An 18,813-nucleotide genomic window follows, 5' to 3' on the forward strand; every position below is an offset into this window, starting at 1 on the left:
TCGGGGAGGAGCGGGTTCCCGCCTCGTCGCCGGGGAGCGTGGGCGTCGCCGGGGCCGAGGCCCAGGCTAGGCGTGTCCGCGCTGGCCATGGCCGGACCCGCTCCGGTAAGGGCCCCGCGCGGACCGGGCTCAGGGCGGGGGCGGGACCGCGGGCTGCGCGTGCGGCGGCGTGGGGACCCCAACAAAGCCGGGTCCGCGCGCGCGGCGCTCGCCTGCGTCACCGACGGCAGCGGCTGCCCAGCCTTCTCCCCCGAGCAGAGCGAACGCCATCGGGGTTTGGGTTTCCGAAGGTTGCAGTGGTGTCCCGCGGGTTCACCATGTCATAATTTAGTCTCCGACTGGCGTTCATTGCGTTCACGTAGATTGTGTGCGGGTGGGACCTCACGCCAGCAGGGTAGAAAAGGGCAGTAAAATCTCCGTGCTTGGTTATTTTGTGTTTTGTTGAAATCAGGGAGTAGAGGAAATGGCTGTATTTTTTTTTTTTTTTTTGGATGCTGTCCTAACTGCTCTATTAAGCATTCTTGATTATTATGAGTAAGGCGGAGATAAGTAATTTTAAAGCAGCCCGTACTTTCTCACCGAATGTACAGTTGTTCAGGATTGCGTATACAACAGATAGGCAGCACTTCTACAAACAGGGTTTTGAATAAATGGGAGATGTCCACTCCTGTTGATGGAAAAATAAACAAAATATTCTTCCATAAATCCTTTTCAGTTTCACGATATGACAGATGTTTGTGAGTTTATTAAAAATAGGTAATATAGCACAGTTGCAAAAAAAAAAAACCCACAATAGTTCTTCCAGAGGATATGTTCTCCAACCCCCAGTGGATGCCGAAAATGGAGTGTAGTAGGAGCTGTAATGTAATAATTCACTGTCTTAACCAAGCACCTGCTGTGCGCTATGGCTGCGGAACTCTTGCAGTTTAAACTTTAAAGCCAGGCAAAATCTGGCATGATTTTTGTTGTTGTTGTTGTTATCATCTTCACGGCTTCACAGGTTGAAGGTTCATTACAGATTTTTAGCGACTTCAACTTAGAAAAAATTTTAAGGTGGGAAAGTGGGAAACTCACTTTTCTCCTGAAGGAAACACTTCGGAGCTGGACCTGGCAGGACCTGGGGAGGCAGAAGCAAATTCTGCAGGATTCGGGCCAGTCAGACCTGGGGAGTGAGACCTTCTCTCAAGAAAACAAAACAAAGTACAACTTTACAGCATTTTTTGACATTTTTTTATCTGAATTAGCAATACCTGCGTTTTCACTTTGGTGGCATTATTAAGAAAAGAAAGGGTGTATGAACACATATTTTGATAAGGAAGAGATAGATAATTCTTTGTGTAGGGACTGGGCTGTGTTTTCTTAGCTGATAACCACTAGAGGCCAGTAGCACACCTCCTGAAATTTTACAATCAAAACTCCATGCTTTGCTTGTGTCCCATGGAGGGCAAAGTGTGCTGAGTGAGAACCGTTAACCTACTGTTTCTCACAGAATAAACTGGACAGAAGCAGATATGAAATTTTTATTCGTTTTTTCTTAATATATTAACCAATTAGGACAAATTACTGTTTGTTTGTTTTTTTGTTTTTGTTTTTGTTTTTGACACAGGGTCTCTCAGCATAGCCCTGGCTGTCCTGGAACTCACATTGTAGATGAGACTGGCCTGGAATCCAGAGATCCACCTGCCTCTGCCTCCTGAGTGCAGGAATTAAAGGTGTTTATTACTATACCCGGCACAAAATTATTGTTTTAAAATAAATAGTGTAACACAGGTAACTTGCACTAACTTAAAATGTTGGGTTTTGCCAGGGAGTGGTGGCAGCACAGGAGCCAGAGGCCGACAGATCTCTCTCGTTTCAGGCCAGCCTGGTCTACAGAGCGAGTTCCAGAACAGCCAGGGTTATACAGAAAAATCCTGTTTCAAAAAAAACAAAAAAACAAAACAAAACAAAACAAAAAAAACACCAAAATAAACCCAAAATGGAAATAATATATACTTTATTTAATAGCCATAGATAAATAAGCACATGCCAATAACAAATGAAGTTAAACTAGGTTTTAAAAAATCAGCAAGGTGTAGGGTTACAGCCATATAGGCAGAGTATTTCAACTAACAAATATATAATTTACATAGTTCTAATTATGAACTTCAGCAACTATTTTTCTAGTTAACCATGATAAACATAAACACTAAACAGTTTTGAGCTAGGGATATCACTCAAGGGTAGAGAAGTTGCCTAGCGTGTGCAAGGTCCTGGGTTCAGTTTCTCTCTCTCTCTCTCTCTCTCTCTCTCTCTCTCTCTCTCTCTCTCTCTCTCACACACACACACACACACACACACGCACTTTACAACTCAGGTTGTTTATACTCATTGACTTAGTGATACTCTTCTGTGAAAGTAAAAGTGCTGATACCTAAAGAAGCCCATCCGAGCATTGTCTGTAATTTGCAGAGGGGAAGCCAAGCATCATGGCATATGTCTTTTAATCCCAGCACTGGAGTGACAGTGGGAGGTAGGTCTCTGTGAGATCTAGACCAGTCCCGGTCTACATCGCACATGAGAGCATGTCTTAAATAAATTTAAGATATAATATTTAATAATAAATTAAATAAACAATAATATATTAATTATATACTAATATAATAAATTAAATAAATAATATTATTAAATAAATAAGTAATATTTAATAATAAAACATAATATTTACAGAGAAGGAAGAAGCAGTGTGTGTATGGCCCATTAATGGGCTCTGTCTCCTTGTGGAGTATGATGTGATCACGCAGTTTACCCCAATGTAAGTTTACTTCCTTGTATTCGTCTGAGGGCCATGACATATTCCGTGAATGAAGTTTCACACTGATTCGGCTTCACGTTTGTAAAGAGTACACCATCCCATACACACATATGGAGACACATATGAGATGGGTGTGGAAGTGAGAGCAGAGCAGATAGAGGAAACAAATCATTTTGCTTATTTAATTATTTTTGTGTGTATGGGTGTTTTGTCTGCATGTGTGTCTGTGCACCATGTGTGTGCAGTGTCTGTGGAGAGCTTAACAGGGCATTAGGTTCCCTGGGACTGGAGTTACGGATGGTTGTGAGCTACTGTGTGGGAGCTGGGAACTGAACCTGGGCCTTCAGGAAGAGCATCCAGTGCTCTCAACTGCTGAGCCATTTCTCCAACCAACCCATAAATCAACTTCCCCCGCATCCTGAGACAGGGTCTCACTCTGTAGCCCTGGCTGTCCTGGAACTCACTCTGTACACCTAGCTGGCATTAAATTCCCAGAGATCCTCCTGCCTCTGCAGATCACTTCTGTGGAAGTAACTGCTGAGTCAAAAACAGCTGTCTACTTTGTAGGTCTCACATATGCAATGAGAATGAACTGGAATCACTTGTAGCAAACATGACTGTATCTGTATAATGTCTTTCGCTTCAGTTACCGCTGACCTTTGAAGATGTGGCCATTTATTTCTCTGAGCAAGAGTGGCAGCATTTAGAAGCGTGGCAGAAGGAACTTTACAAGCATGTTATGGGAGCCAATTATGAGACTCTTGTCTCTCTAGGTAAGGAGCTTTCACCTTCTCGGTGAGTCTTGCAGCTGGATCTTGTGAGAGCTCCTCAGTCACTTGATCCTCTTGTGAGGTAGCAAGATTGCTTAGATACTAACCCAGAAAGTCCTTTTATCTCTTTGTTGTTGTTGTCAATAATAACGTCTACATTACCCATCTTTATTCGGGGCGGACATTGCAGGACAGTATTTAAGACAGCACATGATGTCACTCACAGGTAGCTAAGACATATATTAAAACGTTTCTCATCACAGTTTACTGAGATGTTTGGTTTTCCACCAAGAAGCACACCTGCTTCATGCCCATAGTACATGTGTGCCTTAACCTAGAAACTGGCCTCCTTGCAGCTTTACAAAAGGGTTAGAGACTGCAAGAAATTAATGGTCTTCCCTGTAGTGTGATTCTGAATGAGTGCACCCTGATGTGTTTACGGGTAGCTGCCTCTAGTTAGGATGATGGATAATTTTTCCTTCTTTGGTTCCAGCATCATCATCATCCCTCCTGTGTGTGATGCTGGAGATAACATCCTGGTCCTTGCATGTGCTAGGCAAGGGCTGTACCACAGAATTAAACTTATACCTCCTTTATAGTTCTTGTTTTTTGGGTTTTTGTTGTTTTATAGTTTTTTGAGACAAGGTCTCACTTACTGTATAGTTGAGGCTGGCCTGGTACTCACTATATAGATCAGCTTGCCTCGGGTGCTGGGATTATAGGTGGGTTGCAGCCGGTCGTGGTGGCTGGAAGGATATACTGAAGAGGCAGAGCAGGAGGATTATAAATTCAAGGTTTGCCTGGGCTACATATTTGTGGGGCATGGTGGTGCTCACATTGTAATCCCAGAATTTGGGAGCCAGAGGCAAGTGGACTCTGTAAATCTGAGGCCAGCCTGGTTTACATAGTGAATTCCAGGACATGAAAGGCTGCAAAGAAATGCTAGGGGTGGGGGTGGGGGCAAGGCGTGAACCATATGCCTGGCTAGTTTTTCTCATCAGTTAAATTTTTAAATGAGTCTGGAGCCGGAGAGATGATTCAGTCAGTCGGTCAGTAGGGAAAGCACCTGCCTTGGCAGCATGAAAATCTGAATTTGCATCCTCAGAACCCACATAAAAGACGGGTGCGGTGGCACACGCCTGTTTATAATCCCATTGAGAGGCCAGGTGGAAGGTGGATCCCTCGAAGATTGAAGGCTACCTAACCTGACCTACATGGCAACAAGTCTCAGGCCAATGATGGATCCTCTCTCAAAATTTAAAAGGTGGAATGTAACAGGTATCTCTTTGGGCTGCCAGCTTCCAAATGACGCCGTGGAAACTTTTATTAATTATGAAAGCTTAGCCTTAGCTTAGGCTTGTTCCCAACTAGTTCTTCAAACTTAAATTAACTTATTTGTATCAATCTACATTCTTCTTCATGGCTGTTACCTTTCCTTAGTACCATCTGTCCAACTTCCTGCAAGTTTGACTGACTAATCTCCCACCTCAGATTTTTATCGCAGCGTTTCTCTCTCTTCCTGGAAGTCCCACCTATCCTCTCCTGCCGAGTTATTGACCATTCAACCCTTTGTTAAACCAACAGAAGGTACCTTTGAAGGTGAGGAAGGACAGAGATACATCTTCACACAGTTTACAAAATAATTATCCCAACAGTGAAAGGTGTTCTTAGAACCAATGCCCAAGGTTGTCCCTTGACTTCCAGTGCATGCCATGCATCCCCCAACATGCACACATACAAAATCATGCATGCCATGCATCCCCCAACATGCACACATACAAAATCATGCATAAAAATTAGCCTGTTCAGAAGCATAAAATAAACGATGAAAGTCTCCTGTTTGATTCTTTTTTTAAATTTATGTCTACGAGTGTTTGCTGCATGTGTGTCTGTGCACCACGCACATGCCTGGTGCCTAAGGAGCCAAGAAGAGGGTGTTGCAGTCTCTGGGAGTGGAGTCACTGTGAACCACCATGTAGGTCCTGGAAGTTGAACTGCTGTCCTCTGGAAGAGCAATCAGTGCTCTTAACCACGGAGACATTGTTCCAGCTCCAAGGCAGGCACTTTAACCGTTTCTGTTTTCATTGGTAAAGCAGTTTTCTTTGAACTAAATATGGTAACACCCATTTTTTGATGTATTAAGTTTAGTAGTAGCTTAATTAAGTAGCTTGATCAGTTAATTTGAAAAGTATTGTCTTATACCATCTCTCTTTTACTTTTTTAAAACCTTCCTAGTTTTTGATAGTGTTTTTTTTTATGTTTTTTAGTTTTTTATGTGTGTCTATTAGACAGTTTTATAATTTAAAATAATATATTTAAATGTTTAGATTGTTTCCTATTAACTTTATTTTGCCAGAATAATTTTAATTTTATTATTTTTGTTCTATGTGTATGAGTGTTTTGCCAGCATGTGTATCATGGTGTACATGAGGCAAGAAAAAGGCATTAGGGGCTGGAGAGATGGCTCAGAGGTTAAGAGCACTGGCTGCTCTTCCAGAGGTCCTGAGTTCAATTCCCAGCAACCACATAGTGGCTCACAATCATCTGTAGTGAGATCTGGTGCCCTCTTCTGCCCTGCAGGCATACATGCAGAAAGAAAAAGGCATTAGATCCCCTAGAACTGGGATTACCTATGGTTGTGGATTGCCATGTGAATGCAGCACCTGAACCCCAGTCCTCTGAGAGCAGCAAGTGCCCTTAACTTCTGAGCTGTCTCTCCAGCCCCTAGATTAATTTTAAGAAGATTTGTTAATGCATTGTTAAATTTTCCTTTTTCCTTTTATTGATGATAGATCCTTTTTTCACATATATCCCGATTACAGTTTTCCTCCTTCCACTCCTCCCAGTTCCTCTCCACATCCCCTCCCATCTGGATCAGTGCCCTTTCTGTCTCTCATTAAAAAAGAACAGGCTTCTGAGGAATGATAATAAAATATGCATGGTCTGTTAGCTTTATATCACGTGACTCTTTCAGTGTTTAAAGATGAGATGATAATTCCTTCGACATTCTCTTCTTTATCTCCTGCATACACATGACAGTCGTATCTGCTTTCATATTATAAAGTTTCTGAAACTTATATTCTTTCATCATAGTTAAGTTTTCCAGATTATATCTGTGGATTTTTCCTAAAACATGTAACCCATGACATTATTTTTATTTTATACAAGAACTAGTCAAAGCAATTGAACTGATAGAGAAAGAAATATAATCTACGTTGTCAGCCCTGGGTCACTGCCAAACATGCCCCCCCTCAAATTCCAGTTCCAATGGACTTTTTATCTCCCTCTTCAGTTATTAAAAATCATGTTTTTTTGAATTTGCATCACTATTAGGCAATGTCCTGCTATGATTTTGATTTTTAAGTGCTTCCTCCTTTTCTCATGCTTTTATTTATTCCCTCAGGTTATCCATCTTTTTCATTTTACCGTCAGTTATATGAACCTTTATGGCTCTGCCAGCTTGCTTCAAAATAATCTATATATTCAAAGCAATTCCACTCAAAATTCAAAAATGGCTTCTCATAGTCTGTAAGCTGATCATAAGACGCTCAGAAGAAAGGGCCAAGAGCAACCAAGGCAGGGTTTTTTCTCTTTAAGATGGAAAGTGATGCAATAGATACCAAGCCTGCGTTAGAGATGGAAAATGTCTGACAGGACCACATATGTAGCAACTGAGGTGGTAAATCGCCCCAGCCATTTTGAAAACTGATTTGGGGACATGTGGCAAAGTTGACACACACAATTATATAGCAGCTCACTTTAATGAATGTCAGCGTCTATGATATTCTTTTTATTAATTTTATGTGTTCGTAGGTTATTGTCTCTGAAGCTATAGACAGTTGTGAACTGCTGTTTGAGTCCTGGGATCTGAACCCAGGTCTTCTGGAAGAGCAGATAGATCTCTGTGAGTTTGAGGCCAGCCTGATCTACATAGTGAGATATAACAATTAAAATAATAATAAAGCATTTTCCGTTTGTTTTTTAATTAAATATAACATCAGATATGTGGGGACTATGAAAAATGATTTGATTTGTATAACATGTCCAGATAAACCGGAAGTGCTGGCTGTCAGTGAGTCTGTTTGTTGACAGTTTGTGTATTGTTCCAGAAGTAGATTTTGAGAAATTTAGATGATGTGCTTTATAGCACTCAAGCCAAACTACCCTGTCTGACTTCTCTGTACAGATTGTGGACTTCCGAAACCAGAACTGATATCCTGGATTGAACTTGGAAGAGAGTTCTTTGGCAGTTGGGGAGAAGAACAGAAGCCAGAGAAAGAGATTCGCTCCTCTATAGATGGTGTGCACTTTCGTCTTATTATTGAGGAACGGTTATTTGAGAGTGAGTATTGAGAACCTAGTGTCTGCCAGGTGGCGGTGGTGAACACCTTTAATCCCAGCATTCAGGAGGCAGATTCAAGTGGATCTCTGTGAGTTCGAGGCCAGTCTGGTCTATAAGAGCTCATTCCAGAACAGCCAGGACTGTTAGACAGAGAAACCCTGTCTCAAAACAAAACAAACAAACAAAAACCTAGTGTCTAAAATGGAGTTGTACAGTATAATCTCTGCAAGCAGAGGGTAGGAGCTCAAAGTTATCCTAATCAGCATCATGAGTTCAAATCTAGTCTGAACTACATGAGACCCTATCTCAAAAAAGACAAATAAAAAACCATGGTCTTAACCTAAACATATCACATTCCGATATCTTGTTTTTCCCTCTCTGGTCTTCTCTTCCTGTTTGGCTGACCTGAGCTTGACGTTGCAAATATTTTAGAGAAAGGCAGTAGAGCATAGTGGTTAGGCCTGTGAACTCTGAAGCCTGAGTCTGATCTCTCCCTCTGTAGGCGACTGTCTTACTTACTTTTCTATTGTTGTGATAAAACACTATGGCAAAGACAACTAATAAAAGAAGGCATTTAATTGATGGCTGATGGTTGCAGAGGATTAGCCTCCGTGGCCATCATGGCAGGGAGCGTGGTAGCAAGCAGGCAGGCATGGTCCTGGAGCAGTAACTGGAACTCACATCTCATCCACAAGCAGAGGCAGAGAAAGCCCACTGGGAATGGTATGGGAGACCTCAAAGCCCACCCCCAGTGACACACCTCCTCCAACAAGGCCACACCTCCTAATCCTTCCAAACAGTTCGACCAACTGAGGACCCGTACTAAAACATGAGTCTGTGGGGCCATTTTCATTCAAACCACCACAGCGACTTTGGGCAAGTTAGTAATATTTAAACTCCTGATGTATAAGATGAAGCAAATCCACGGGCGGTGGTGGCGCACATCTTTAATCCCAGCACTCGGGAGGCAGAGGCAGGCGGATCTCTGTGAGTTTGAGACCAGCCTGGTCTACAGAGCTAGTTCCAGGACAGGCTCCAAAACCACAGAGAAACCCTGTCTTGAAAAACCAAAAAAAAAAAAAAAAAAAGAAGATGAAGCAAATCCAAGAACCTACAGTAAGTGCTGGAGAGCAATAATGTGTACAGCTCTGACGCCGTCGTCAATGGAAGCTATCCTCGCCAGTGGATGGGAAAGAACAAAGCTGAGAGTGACTTTCCCTATCTCCGTCACCAAAGCAGTCTTTCAGCTGTGAGCCCCTATAATATCGAAAGAGAAGTTAATTACTACCAATATACCATGGCACGCTGTAATAATTACTATTCCAAAAATGAAGAATAGAGGACCAAAGCAAGACCCATACCCAGCAGGGAAAACACCAAATCCTACAGCTCCATGTCTATCACCTGGGGCTATGATAGAATCATTTGGGCTCCACTAGCCTTGGGCAGCTCCATCTCTCTAGCTCTGCCCCTATAGTACATGTGAACTCTCTCTTGGGCCAGCTCCAGCTTGTTTCAGCAATCTTCCGGAGTTCTGGCATCTCTAACATTCTTGGGTCTACACTACACTACAACCTAGGCTTTACCTTCCTAGCTTCACACAGTGACCTCTCAGAAACTCCTTGCAGGAAATCTGACCCTGCCACGCATTGCCTGACCTTAGTAGCTTTCTAGAAGTGTGGTGCAAGCCTTCATCACCCCTTTATTCTTACATCGTTCATCTGGCAAAACCCAGTACCACATGAACAACACTGCCAAGTTCTATTGCCAACTTGAGATAGAGCCTGGCCCCTCTTGGCCACGTTTACAACAGTGCTGACCACGTTTCTGTTGGCGTTCTGGTTTACCCAGTTCCCAGCGGAATGGCCTTCTGAGCTCTGCTTATGTCATTCTAAGGCTTCATGAAACTCCATTCTCTTCCACATTCCTACCACAAACTAGGACCAAGGGCCTAAGAACCACGTGGTCAGATTTATCACAGCAGTGGCCCCAACCCTCAGTGTCAGTTTCTGTATTTGTTACCTTTCTCATTGTTGTGACCAAATTCCATACAAGAAGCAAGTTAAGAAATGTTTGTTTTGAATCAGGGTTTGTGGGGATATAGTCAAGTCCATCATGTGGGGGAAGAATGTTCGGTGGCCCATCACATTGTACCTACAGTCAGGAAACAGACAGGTGAGTGCTTGTGTTCAGCCCTTCCTTTCTCTTTCATTTTATTCAGTCTGGGACCCTACCCCATGATGTGCTATCCATACTCAGGGTGAGCCTTCCTTCCTTAGATCTCTCAGGAATCACCCTTATAGATATATCCAGATAGATAACATACATCTGTGGTATTGTTGGGGCTGTTAGGATCTTATTGCTATCACATTGTGACATTGTGATTCTAAGATGCTTGATGTTCCTGCAGTTGCAGTACTGCTCAGTGGTTATGGAAGATACAGTATGGCAGGCACCATATTGACTCATCACAATCCTCTTTATGCACTTTGTTTTCTTGTTTTTTATTTACGTATTTTATGTATATGAATGTTTTGTCTGCATCAGGACTATAGATAGTTGTGAGTCCCCATGTGGGTGCTGGGAATTGAACTCAGGACCTCTAGAGAAGCAACCAGTGCTCTTAACCACTGTGCCACCTTTCCAGCCCTTTAGATTTATTTATTTATTTATTTATTTATTTATTTATTTATTTATTTATTTATTTATGTATATGTGTTTTCTTGTTTTTATTTTATTAGGTCAGGCATGGTGGTGCATGCCTTTAATTCTAGCACTTGAGAAGCAAAGATAGGCAAATCTCTCTGAGTTTTAATCCAGCCTGTACTACATAGCAAGTTCCAGGCCATCCTGGGTTATATAGATAGACCCTGTTTCAAAAAGAAAGTAATATTTTATTATTTATGTGTATGGTGTGTACGCCTGTGTAAGCTTGTGTGCATGCAGTACCTACGGTGGCCAGAAGATGGAGTTGAATTCCCTAGAATTGGAACCATCATGTAGATGCTGAAAAGAGAACTTGGGTCCTCTACAAGAGCAGTCAGTACTCTCAAACCACCTATCTGTCTCTTCTGTCATATTTCCCTGTTTTTAACAGAGTAAAGAACCCCGAACCAGCAGCCGTTAGCTTGACAAGGTCTGCACCGTGGGCCATGGGAGTCATAGGGAGAATGCAGTCAGTTTGCAGGCCCTAGACCCTACCTCTGAGACTTCTGCTTTTGTCTTTCACTTTTCTCATAGCATGGTCTGCTCTGCTTAGTGTCTACAGCTGGGCTCATTTAGGTCATAAAGTAGAGCCACATATCATGTTTTATACTCTAGTCGGGGCAGGATGCCCCAACCGCTGTAGAAGAGTCAACTCTTATAGACCGCTTTACTGGTGAAAGACATAGATGCCACAGACAAAAGATTTACAGAATTTTTGTTTTCGTTCTCAGGTAGCCAGCAAGCAGTGAAGTCAAGAGAAATCACGTGCCGTTTCCAGTTAAATCCTCTTGAGAGTCAGCCTTCCTTTGGGCTTGTTTTAGGAGAAAAAGAAGATGTTTCCCTTAGGCATAACCAAGGATTCAGCCTTGCAAATGCACGAACCCACAGCCTTGGGGCTCTAGTTTCAACAGTGCACTATTCCAAAGAGGCTGCCCAAAGAGAAGGACTCTTGAGTAACAGAACTCTGGATACCCCTGACTTGCAAAGAGTCCCCTCTTGGCAGAGCACCCAACACTCTTGTCCTGTCTGTGGGGAAGACTCTTGGGAGAAGAATCACTTAGTGGCGCTCCAGAAGGGTCACCCCAAGACCCCACCATGCAGGGTCTGGAAGGAGTTCAGCAGGCAAACTGATGCACAGCCGCCATGCAACTTTTCATGTCCTGAATATGGGAAGAGCTTCTGCCTGAAGCAGTATTCGGTGAGACATCCAGATGCCCATACAAGAAAGAGGCCACCTCAGCGCCCTACAAGCAAAGTGTTCTTCCATCATGAGCACACCCTTTTCAGCCATCACCCCCAGCACCCCAAATGTGACAAGAGCTTCCCAGTGGATAGCAATGTCCACCAATGCCAGCAGAGCCTAGAGAGGCCAGCCTCCTGGAGGGAAGACCCCATTGTGCCCTCAAGACAGAAGCCAGGTCCCAGCCTGGACTACGAGGGCTGCTGCCACAAGGATAGCAAGCTGAAGGTCCTGCAGTGTGGCTGCAGCCTGGGTGAGGCCAAACCCTGCTCATGTACAGAATGTGGTAGTTGCTTCCTCTCACGGTCTACACAGGCTGGCCTCTGCAGGGCACACATGGGAGAAAATTCCTTTCAGTGTTCAGAGAGCAGTGAGTGTCTCTGCCTGAGAGACCTGCAGAATGTCCACCGGGGTGTGCATAGTGGGGAAAGACCATCCTCCTGTAGAAAGTGTGGTCAGGGCTTCAGCAAACATTGTAAACTCACAGAACATACCCGAGACCTCAGTGGGGAGAGATCTTTCTGGTGTGCCCAAGGCAGAAGAAGCGTCAGCCAAAAGGGGCGGTTGCTGAAGCAGCAGCGGCTTCACCCCGAGGAAGAGCCCGTTCCGTGCACAGTGTGTGAGTTACGCTTCTGTCTGAAGAGCAAGTTGAGAGCCTTCCAACCGCAACATGGTGGAGAAAGGCCATTCTCCTGCAGCGAGTGTGGTCAAGCCTTTGCCCATCAGTGCAAGCTCCGTGAGCATCTCAGAGTGCACAGCGGAGAGAGGCCCTTTCAGTGTCCCGAGTGTCACAAGAGCTTCCGCCTGAAGGGCATGCTGAAGGCCCACCAGCGCACGCACAGCAAGGAGAGGCCGTTCTCTTGTGGGGAGTGTGGCAAGGGCTTTACCAGACAGTCTAAGCTCACAGAGCACTTCCGTGTCCACAGCGGAGAGAGGCCCTTCCAGTGTCTAGAGTGTGACAGGAGCTTTCGCCTAAAGGGGCAGCTGCTTAGCCATCAGCGTCTGCACACAGGAGAGAGACCCTTCCAGTGCCCGGAGTGTGACAAGAGCTATCGTGTGAAGGCTGACATGAAGGCACACCAGCTGCTGCACAGCGGGCGGATGCCATTCTCCTGCCAGTGTGGGAAGGGCTTTGCCAAACAGTCTAAACTCGTGGAGCACATGAGGACACACACAGGAGAGAAGCCTTTTCAGTGTCCCAAGTGTGACAAGAGTTTCCGACTGAAAGCTCAGCTGCTCAGCCACCAGGGCCTGCACACAGGCGAGAGACCTTTCCACTGCCCTGAGTGTGATAAAAACTTCCGGGAAAAGGGTCACATGCTCAGGCACCAGCGCATCCACAGGCCTGAGAGGCCCTTTGCCTGTGAAGACTGTGGGAAAGGTTTCATTTATAAATCCAAACTGGCTGAACACATTAGGGTACACACAAAATCCTGTCAGGTTCCACGTGAGCCTGACATGAAGAAAAGGCTTAGCCAACTGTTTGCAATGATAGAGGCTGACTGGAGTTGAGGCAGGTGGGGCATCGACGCTGTAAGCACAGCTTCATTGCCAGGGTGAAGAATGGTGGCTGAGCTCACTGCAAAGCAAGTTTTAGGAAAAGGGCTCTACGTTGATCAAAAAATATAATACAAATTAAAAATGGGGAACTATGAAGAATTTTCTCTTCTGAAATACCATCAATTCTATTTTCTCTCCCTTGGTAAGAAGAGGCATTTGTTCTTCCCACCACTTTACGCGCATTTCGCCCAGATGCAGTTAGTTCAAAAGTCCCATCTTAAACCAGAGGATATTCCTCCAGTACCACTGTCAAAGCTGAAAAGGGAAAGTCTGTTTAATATCAAATCTACTCTTTTGGTCTTTTCAGAGTATGATTCTAAACGGTTAAATTCAGCAGATTTTATTTCTGTCATGATACGCTTTTGGATTTGTGTTTGATTCATTTTATTTTGAAACCAATAGCAGTAAGATGAATTCTCTGAATTTCCTGTGAATGCTGAAGTTTCTCATCAGGGCCCTTGGTGATTAATGTGTAGCATACCCTAAGAAAATACTGATAATCTGAGTTGAAGAAACAAAAACAAAAAAACAAAAAACGAACAAACAAACAAACCCAAAGGTATTGAGAGATTTGGATCCCGATCAAGGATTGAGTCGGTGGATAGAGATTTGGAAGTTCCAGGGTGGAGATGCTATTTGGAGCAGAAGTGAGAATCTCATAATGAATGAATATTTAAGCAACTGAGTAAAGTATACACAGAGCACAAAACGGAGGTATCACAATATGTGAATGATTTGTATTCTAAAATCTTTTAAAACTATAGAGATCAGAAAGGGATTTTATTTTTTTTTTTAATTTCAAACTCTAATGTTACAGGGAAGGGAAAAAAGTCCCAATAAAGTTTCCCCCGCAGCCTCAGGCCCACTATGTTGAGGTTCCCCCCTCCTACCTGCTGGCCTCAACTCACATATATCTGCCTCTGTCCCCCAAGTTCTGTGATTAAAGGCATGGACTACCACACACAACTCACTGGACTCTGTAGAGGTCTCATTCCAGGGCAGGGATTTCTTGCACTTTAATTGAAAATCTCGAAATCCATGTGGTGTTCTGTGGATAGGAAATACCTCAGACCAAACCCAATCCCACCACCTAACCAGTTAGATACAGAAGGGGAGAGAAAGAACAGCACAAGGGGAAAAAGTGGACAAAACCAGTGTTCAGTGTAAAAATCGCAGGCGTGGTTGCCAGGGTTACCAGCAGCTTCCCAGAGGAAATCAAAAGATTGATGAGGAAGCTGAGATTAGGACTGCAGAACGGTGGTTAATGAGCTGTGATTTGGGAGACAAGGAGATGTTTTAGGGACAAAATGGAAACTTTTATCAGCTTGAATGCAATTCCACGTCTCTTTATCAAGACGTGTTGCTGGATTTTTTTTTTAACTTCTTTTATTTACTCTTTGGGTTTTTTTGTTTTACTGTCTCTTTCGGGCTCTTTTTGGGGGTCTGCCACCCAGCTCCCAAATAAATCCCACACGGAGGCTTATTATTACTTATACTCCTGGTCTTTGCTTGGCTTGTTTCTAGCCAGCTTTTTAAAAAATTATTCCTGTCTACCTTTTGCCTCTGGGTATTTTTCCTTTTCTTACTTCTGTAATCTTTCCTTCTTACGGCCTGTCTTGCTGTGTAGCTAGCTGGGCCTCTGGTATCCTTTCCTCGTTCTAACTTGCTCCTCCTTCCTCCTAGAGTCCCCCCTATTCATCCCCGCTGCCTGCAGCCCCGCCTGTCCCTTCTCCTGCCTCGCTATTGGCCGCTCAGCTCTTTATTAGACCATCAGGTGTTTTAGACAGGCAAAGAATCACAGCTTCAGAGTTAAGCAAATACAGCATAAATAAAAGCAGCACATCTTTGTGTCCTTAAACAAATATAGCACACCTTAAAATAACTTTCCACAACAAAGACAGGTTTTTGTTATTGTTTGTTTTTCTAAAAATATATTATGTATATGGACATTTTACTTGCATGTACGTCTGGGTACCATGTGTGTGCATGGTGCCCACAGAGGCCAGAAGGGGCTGTGTAGTGTGCTCTGGATCTGGAGTTACAGACTGTTGTGAACTGTCCTGTGGATTCAAACCCTGGTCCTCTACAAGAACAGCAAGTGTTCTTAACCCGTGAGCCATTTTTCCAGGCACCTTTATTGGCTTAATATTTACTTATTCTTCTGTATATATTTGCATCTGAGGGCCAGTGCGTGTGCCATGGTGCTTGTGAAGAGTTTAGAAGACAACCTTGGGTGTTTCTACCTTGTTTAGGAAGGACCTCTTTTTGTCCAAGTGAGTAGGCCCTTGAGCTTTTTTTTTTTTTTTTTTAAATATTTATTTATTTATTATGTATACAATATTCTGTCTGTATGTCTGTCTGTGTATGCCTGAAGGCTAGAAGAGGGCGCCAGACCTCTTTACAGATGGTTGTGAGCCACCATGTGGTTGCTGGGAATTGAACTCAGGACCTTTGGAAGAGCAGGCAATGCTCTTAACCACTGAGCCATCTCTCCAGCCCTAGGCCCTTGAGCTTTAAGGAGATTGACTTGTCTCTGTCTTGTACCTCACAATGGAAATGCTGGAATTACAGACATGTGCCAAGGTGTCCAGCATTTTTTAAAATTATTTTAAAATTTAATTTATTTTTATTTTATTTATTTATTTTTAAATTATTTTAAATGTAATTTTGATTTATTTTTTTATTTTTAAATTATTTTATTTATTTTTAAATTATTTTAAAATGATTTAATTATGTGTATGTATCCATATACATATTTAATGAGTACTTGTGCACTGAGAGGCCAGACTCATGGAGAGTTCCAGGTGGTGAGCCAACTGATGTGAGCGCTGGACTGGATTCAGCTCCTGGTACATACTCTTTTTTTTTTTTTTTTTTTTTTTTTGGTTTTTCGAGACAGGGTTTCTCTGTGGTTTTGGAGCCTGTCCTGGAATTAGCTCTTGTAGACCAGGCTGGTCTCGAACTCACAGAGATCCGCCTGCCTCTGCCTCCCGAGTGCTGGGATTAAAGGCGTGCGCCACCACCGCCCGGCTTCTGGTACATACTCTTAACCACACCACTGAGTCATCTCTCCAGCACTGCGTGCAGTTTTTGCTTGAGTTTGGGGATCCAAACTGAGGTCATCAGGCTTGAGCACTTTTATCTGCTGAACCATCTCTCCAATCTAGGAGTCTGACCTTTAAAATGCATCCTCAAGTAGTATAAAATATTACAAAAGTATACAATATTGTACACTGAAAACTACTCGGCACACAGGTTTTTAGTAGATATTAAATGAGCAAATAAGTGTAGAGTCTAAATCCGGTCGTGCGATCTGACTCCAGAGCAGACTTGGAGCAATGCCAAAACCTTAGACTACTCTAGCATGTAATAACAGTGAAATTTAAGTAGTTTAATCTTCTTAAAGGCTGGGATTATGGCTCAATGGTAGTACACACACATGAGGACTTGGATTGGTCCCCAGCACTATTAAAAACAAAACTTAAGGTTTAATTCAACTGATGAGATTTTAAAAATCAGTGGCCTGTACCCTAGGCATAAAAAGGAAATGACTGAGCCAATTCTTCATTTCTACAAATTTAGAAATAGCTTATCAAGAGCAACCCTCTGCAGAAAAAAAATCAGATTTGTCAGCCCTGTGTGATAAGTAACTGGACATACCTAATTGTGAACCTTGCCCCATGACATCAAAGGCAGTCAGTACTCAGCTATAGGGAAACACAGTTAAAATAGCATCTACTGAAATATTATATTCTGAGTATGAAGAAAAGGTATATAGTAGGTAGCCTTAGACAGTTTCTAAGCAGCTAGTTCTGAGGGTAGGTCCCAGAGTGTATTTTAGCCTGTTACAATTCTAGTGGGAATGTCAAGAAAAAGCTAGCTTCCATGAAGTGATACTACGTTACAAGTGTAGGAGTTTAAAAAAAAAGCGGGGACAGGCCTCGTGGCCCACCCTTTAATCCCAACCCTGGGAAGGCAGAGGCTAGCTAATTTCTCTGAGTTCTAGGTCTTCCTGGTCTAAATAGCAAATTCAAAGCCAGCCAGGGCTATGTTGTGAGATCTTGTTAAAAACCGAAAACAAAACCTGGGGTGGGAAAGATTGCCCAATGGTTAGACCACTTACTGCTCTTGCAAAGGATCTGAGTTCAGTCTCTAACACCCATGTTAGATGGTTCACAGTACCTAACTCCAGCAGTAGGGGGATGATCCAATGCCCTCTTCTGACCTGTGCAGGCACCTGCGCTCACGCACACATCCAACACCTACATAACACATCATTTAAAAATAAAAGTGAGGGGCTGGAGTGATGGCTCAGCTGTTCTTCCAGAAGACCTCAGTGTGATTTGCAGCACCCTTATGATGGCTCATAACGATTTGTAACTATAGTTATGGGAGTTCTAATACCTTCTTCAGGCCTCCTCCGGCACCAGGCATGTAAGTAGTACATAGACATACATGCAATATATACATACACACACATGAAATAAAAGTGAGGGGCTGGAGAGATGACTCAAATTCAGTGCAAAGCACCCACACTTTAGCTTCAGGAAATCCGATGAGCTTTCTGACATTTGAGGACACCGGGAATGCACATCCACACGGTGCACGTGGATACATGCAGGCAAAACACACTTATGCATAAAATAAATCTAAAAATAAAAAAATGAAATCTTAAAAAATGAAGATTAGATTTTTTTGTGTTGGGTTGTATGTATATCTGTTTTTTGTTTTGTTTTGAGACAAGGCATTACTTATTCTTGCCCAGTTTGGTCTTGAATTCCTGGGCTAAATCAATTTCTTCAGGCTTCATTTATTTGTCTTTTTTTTTTTTTTTTTTTTTTGGATTTTCGAGACAGGGTTTCATTGTAGTTTTAGAGCCTTTCCTGGAACTAGCTCTTCTAGACCAGGCTGGCATCGAACTCACAGAGATCCGCTTGCCTCTGCCTACTGAGTGCTGGGATTATGGGATTAAAGGCATGTGCCACCACCGCCCCACCTTCATTTATTTCTCTTTCTACTGAAAAGAATTACATCAGAATTAAAAAAACAAACAAACAAAACAAAACTGGAGCCATGGTTGAGTTCTTCAGAAATACAAGAAACTGTTGTCATCTCGTTTTGTAATAGGACTGATCATAAACCTTGAGCCAGAGCACGTAGGCTCTGTGCCTGTCTGGTCTCAATTTTCAAAACATAAAATCTCAACTTCTGATTGTGGACATGTATGCCAGAATTGTCACAGAATCATCTGTAGATAGACAATCTAAATGGTAAGGACTCTTTCTCAAAGGGCCACTTCTCTAGAGAGAACTCTTCAGGAGCAAAGGAAAACACACATTCAAATTGTTCTAGGAACCTAGCCTAATAGTGTTAAAATGACGGCCCAGGGGAATAGTCATAT

At 43.0% G+C, this 18,813-nt stretch overlaps 1 protein-coding gene across 1 annotated transcript; it reads left to right on the top strand.

The window, feature by feature from the left end:
- On the top strand, positions 1–14,317 carry Znf786 (zinc finger protein 786). Its single transcript, XM_057776820.1, has 4 exons — positions 1–105; positions 3,441–3,567; positions 7,751–7,906; positions 11,344–14,317. Exons 1-4 carry the CDS (start codon positions 88–90, stop codon positions 13,362–13,364), a joined length of 2,322 nt encoding a protein of 773 aa, XP_057632803.1. The 5' UTR covers positions 1–87; the 3' UTR covers positions 13,365–14,317.
- The last annotated feature ends 4,496 nt before the right edge of the window (positions 14,318–18,813 follow it).

This window comes from Chionomys nivalis, chromosome 1 (assembly GCF_950005125.1).
Source record: "Chionomys nivalis chromosome 1, mChiNiv1.1, whole genome shotgun sequence".
Classification (NCBI taxonomy): Eukaryota; Metazoa; Chordata; class Mammalia; order Rodentia; family Cricetidae; genus Chionomys; species Chionomys nivalis.

What these genes read in the sequence shown, in the direction of transcription:
- Znf786 (XM_057776820.1), top strand. An exon ending in TGAGACTCTTGTCTCTCTAG is followed by an intron (nt 3,568 to 7,750) that starts GTAAGGAGCTTT and finishes TTCTCTGTACAG; the next exon opens with ATTGTGGACTTCCGAAACCA. An exon ending in TGAGGAACGGTTATTTGAGA is followed by an intron (nt 7,907 to 11,343) that starts GTGAGTATTGAG and finishes TTTCGTTCTCAG; the next exon opens with GTAGCCAGCAAGCAGTGAAG.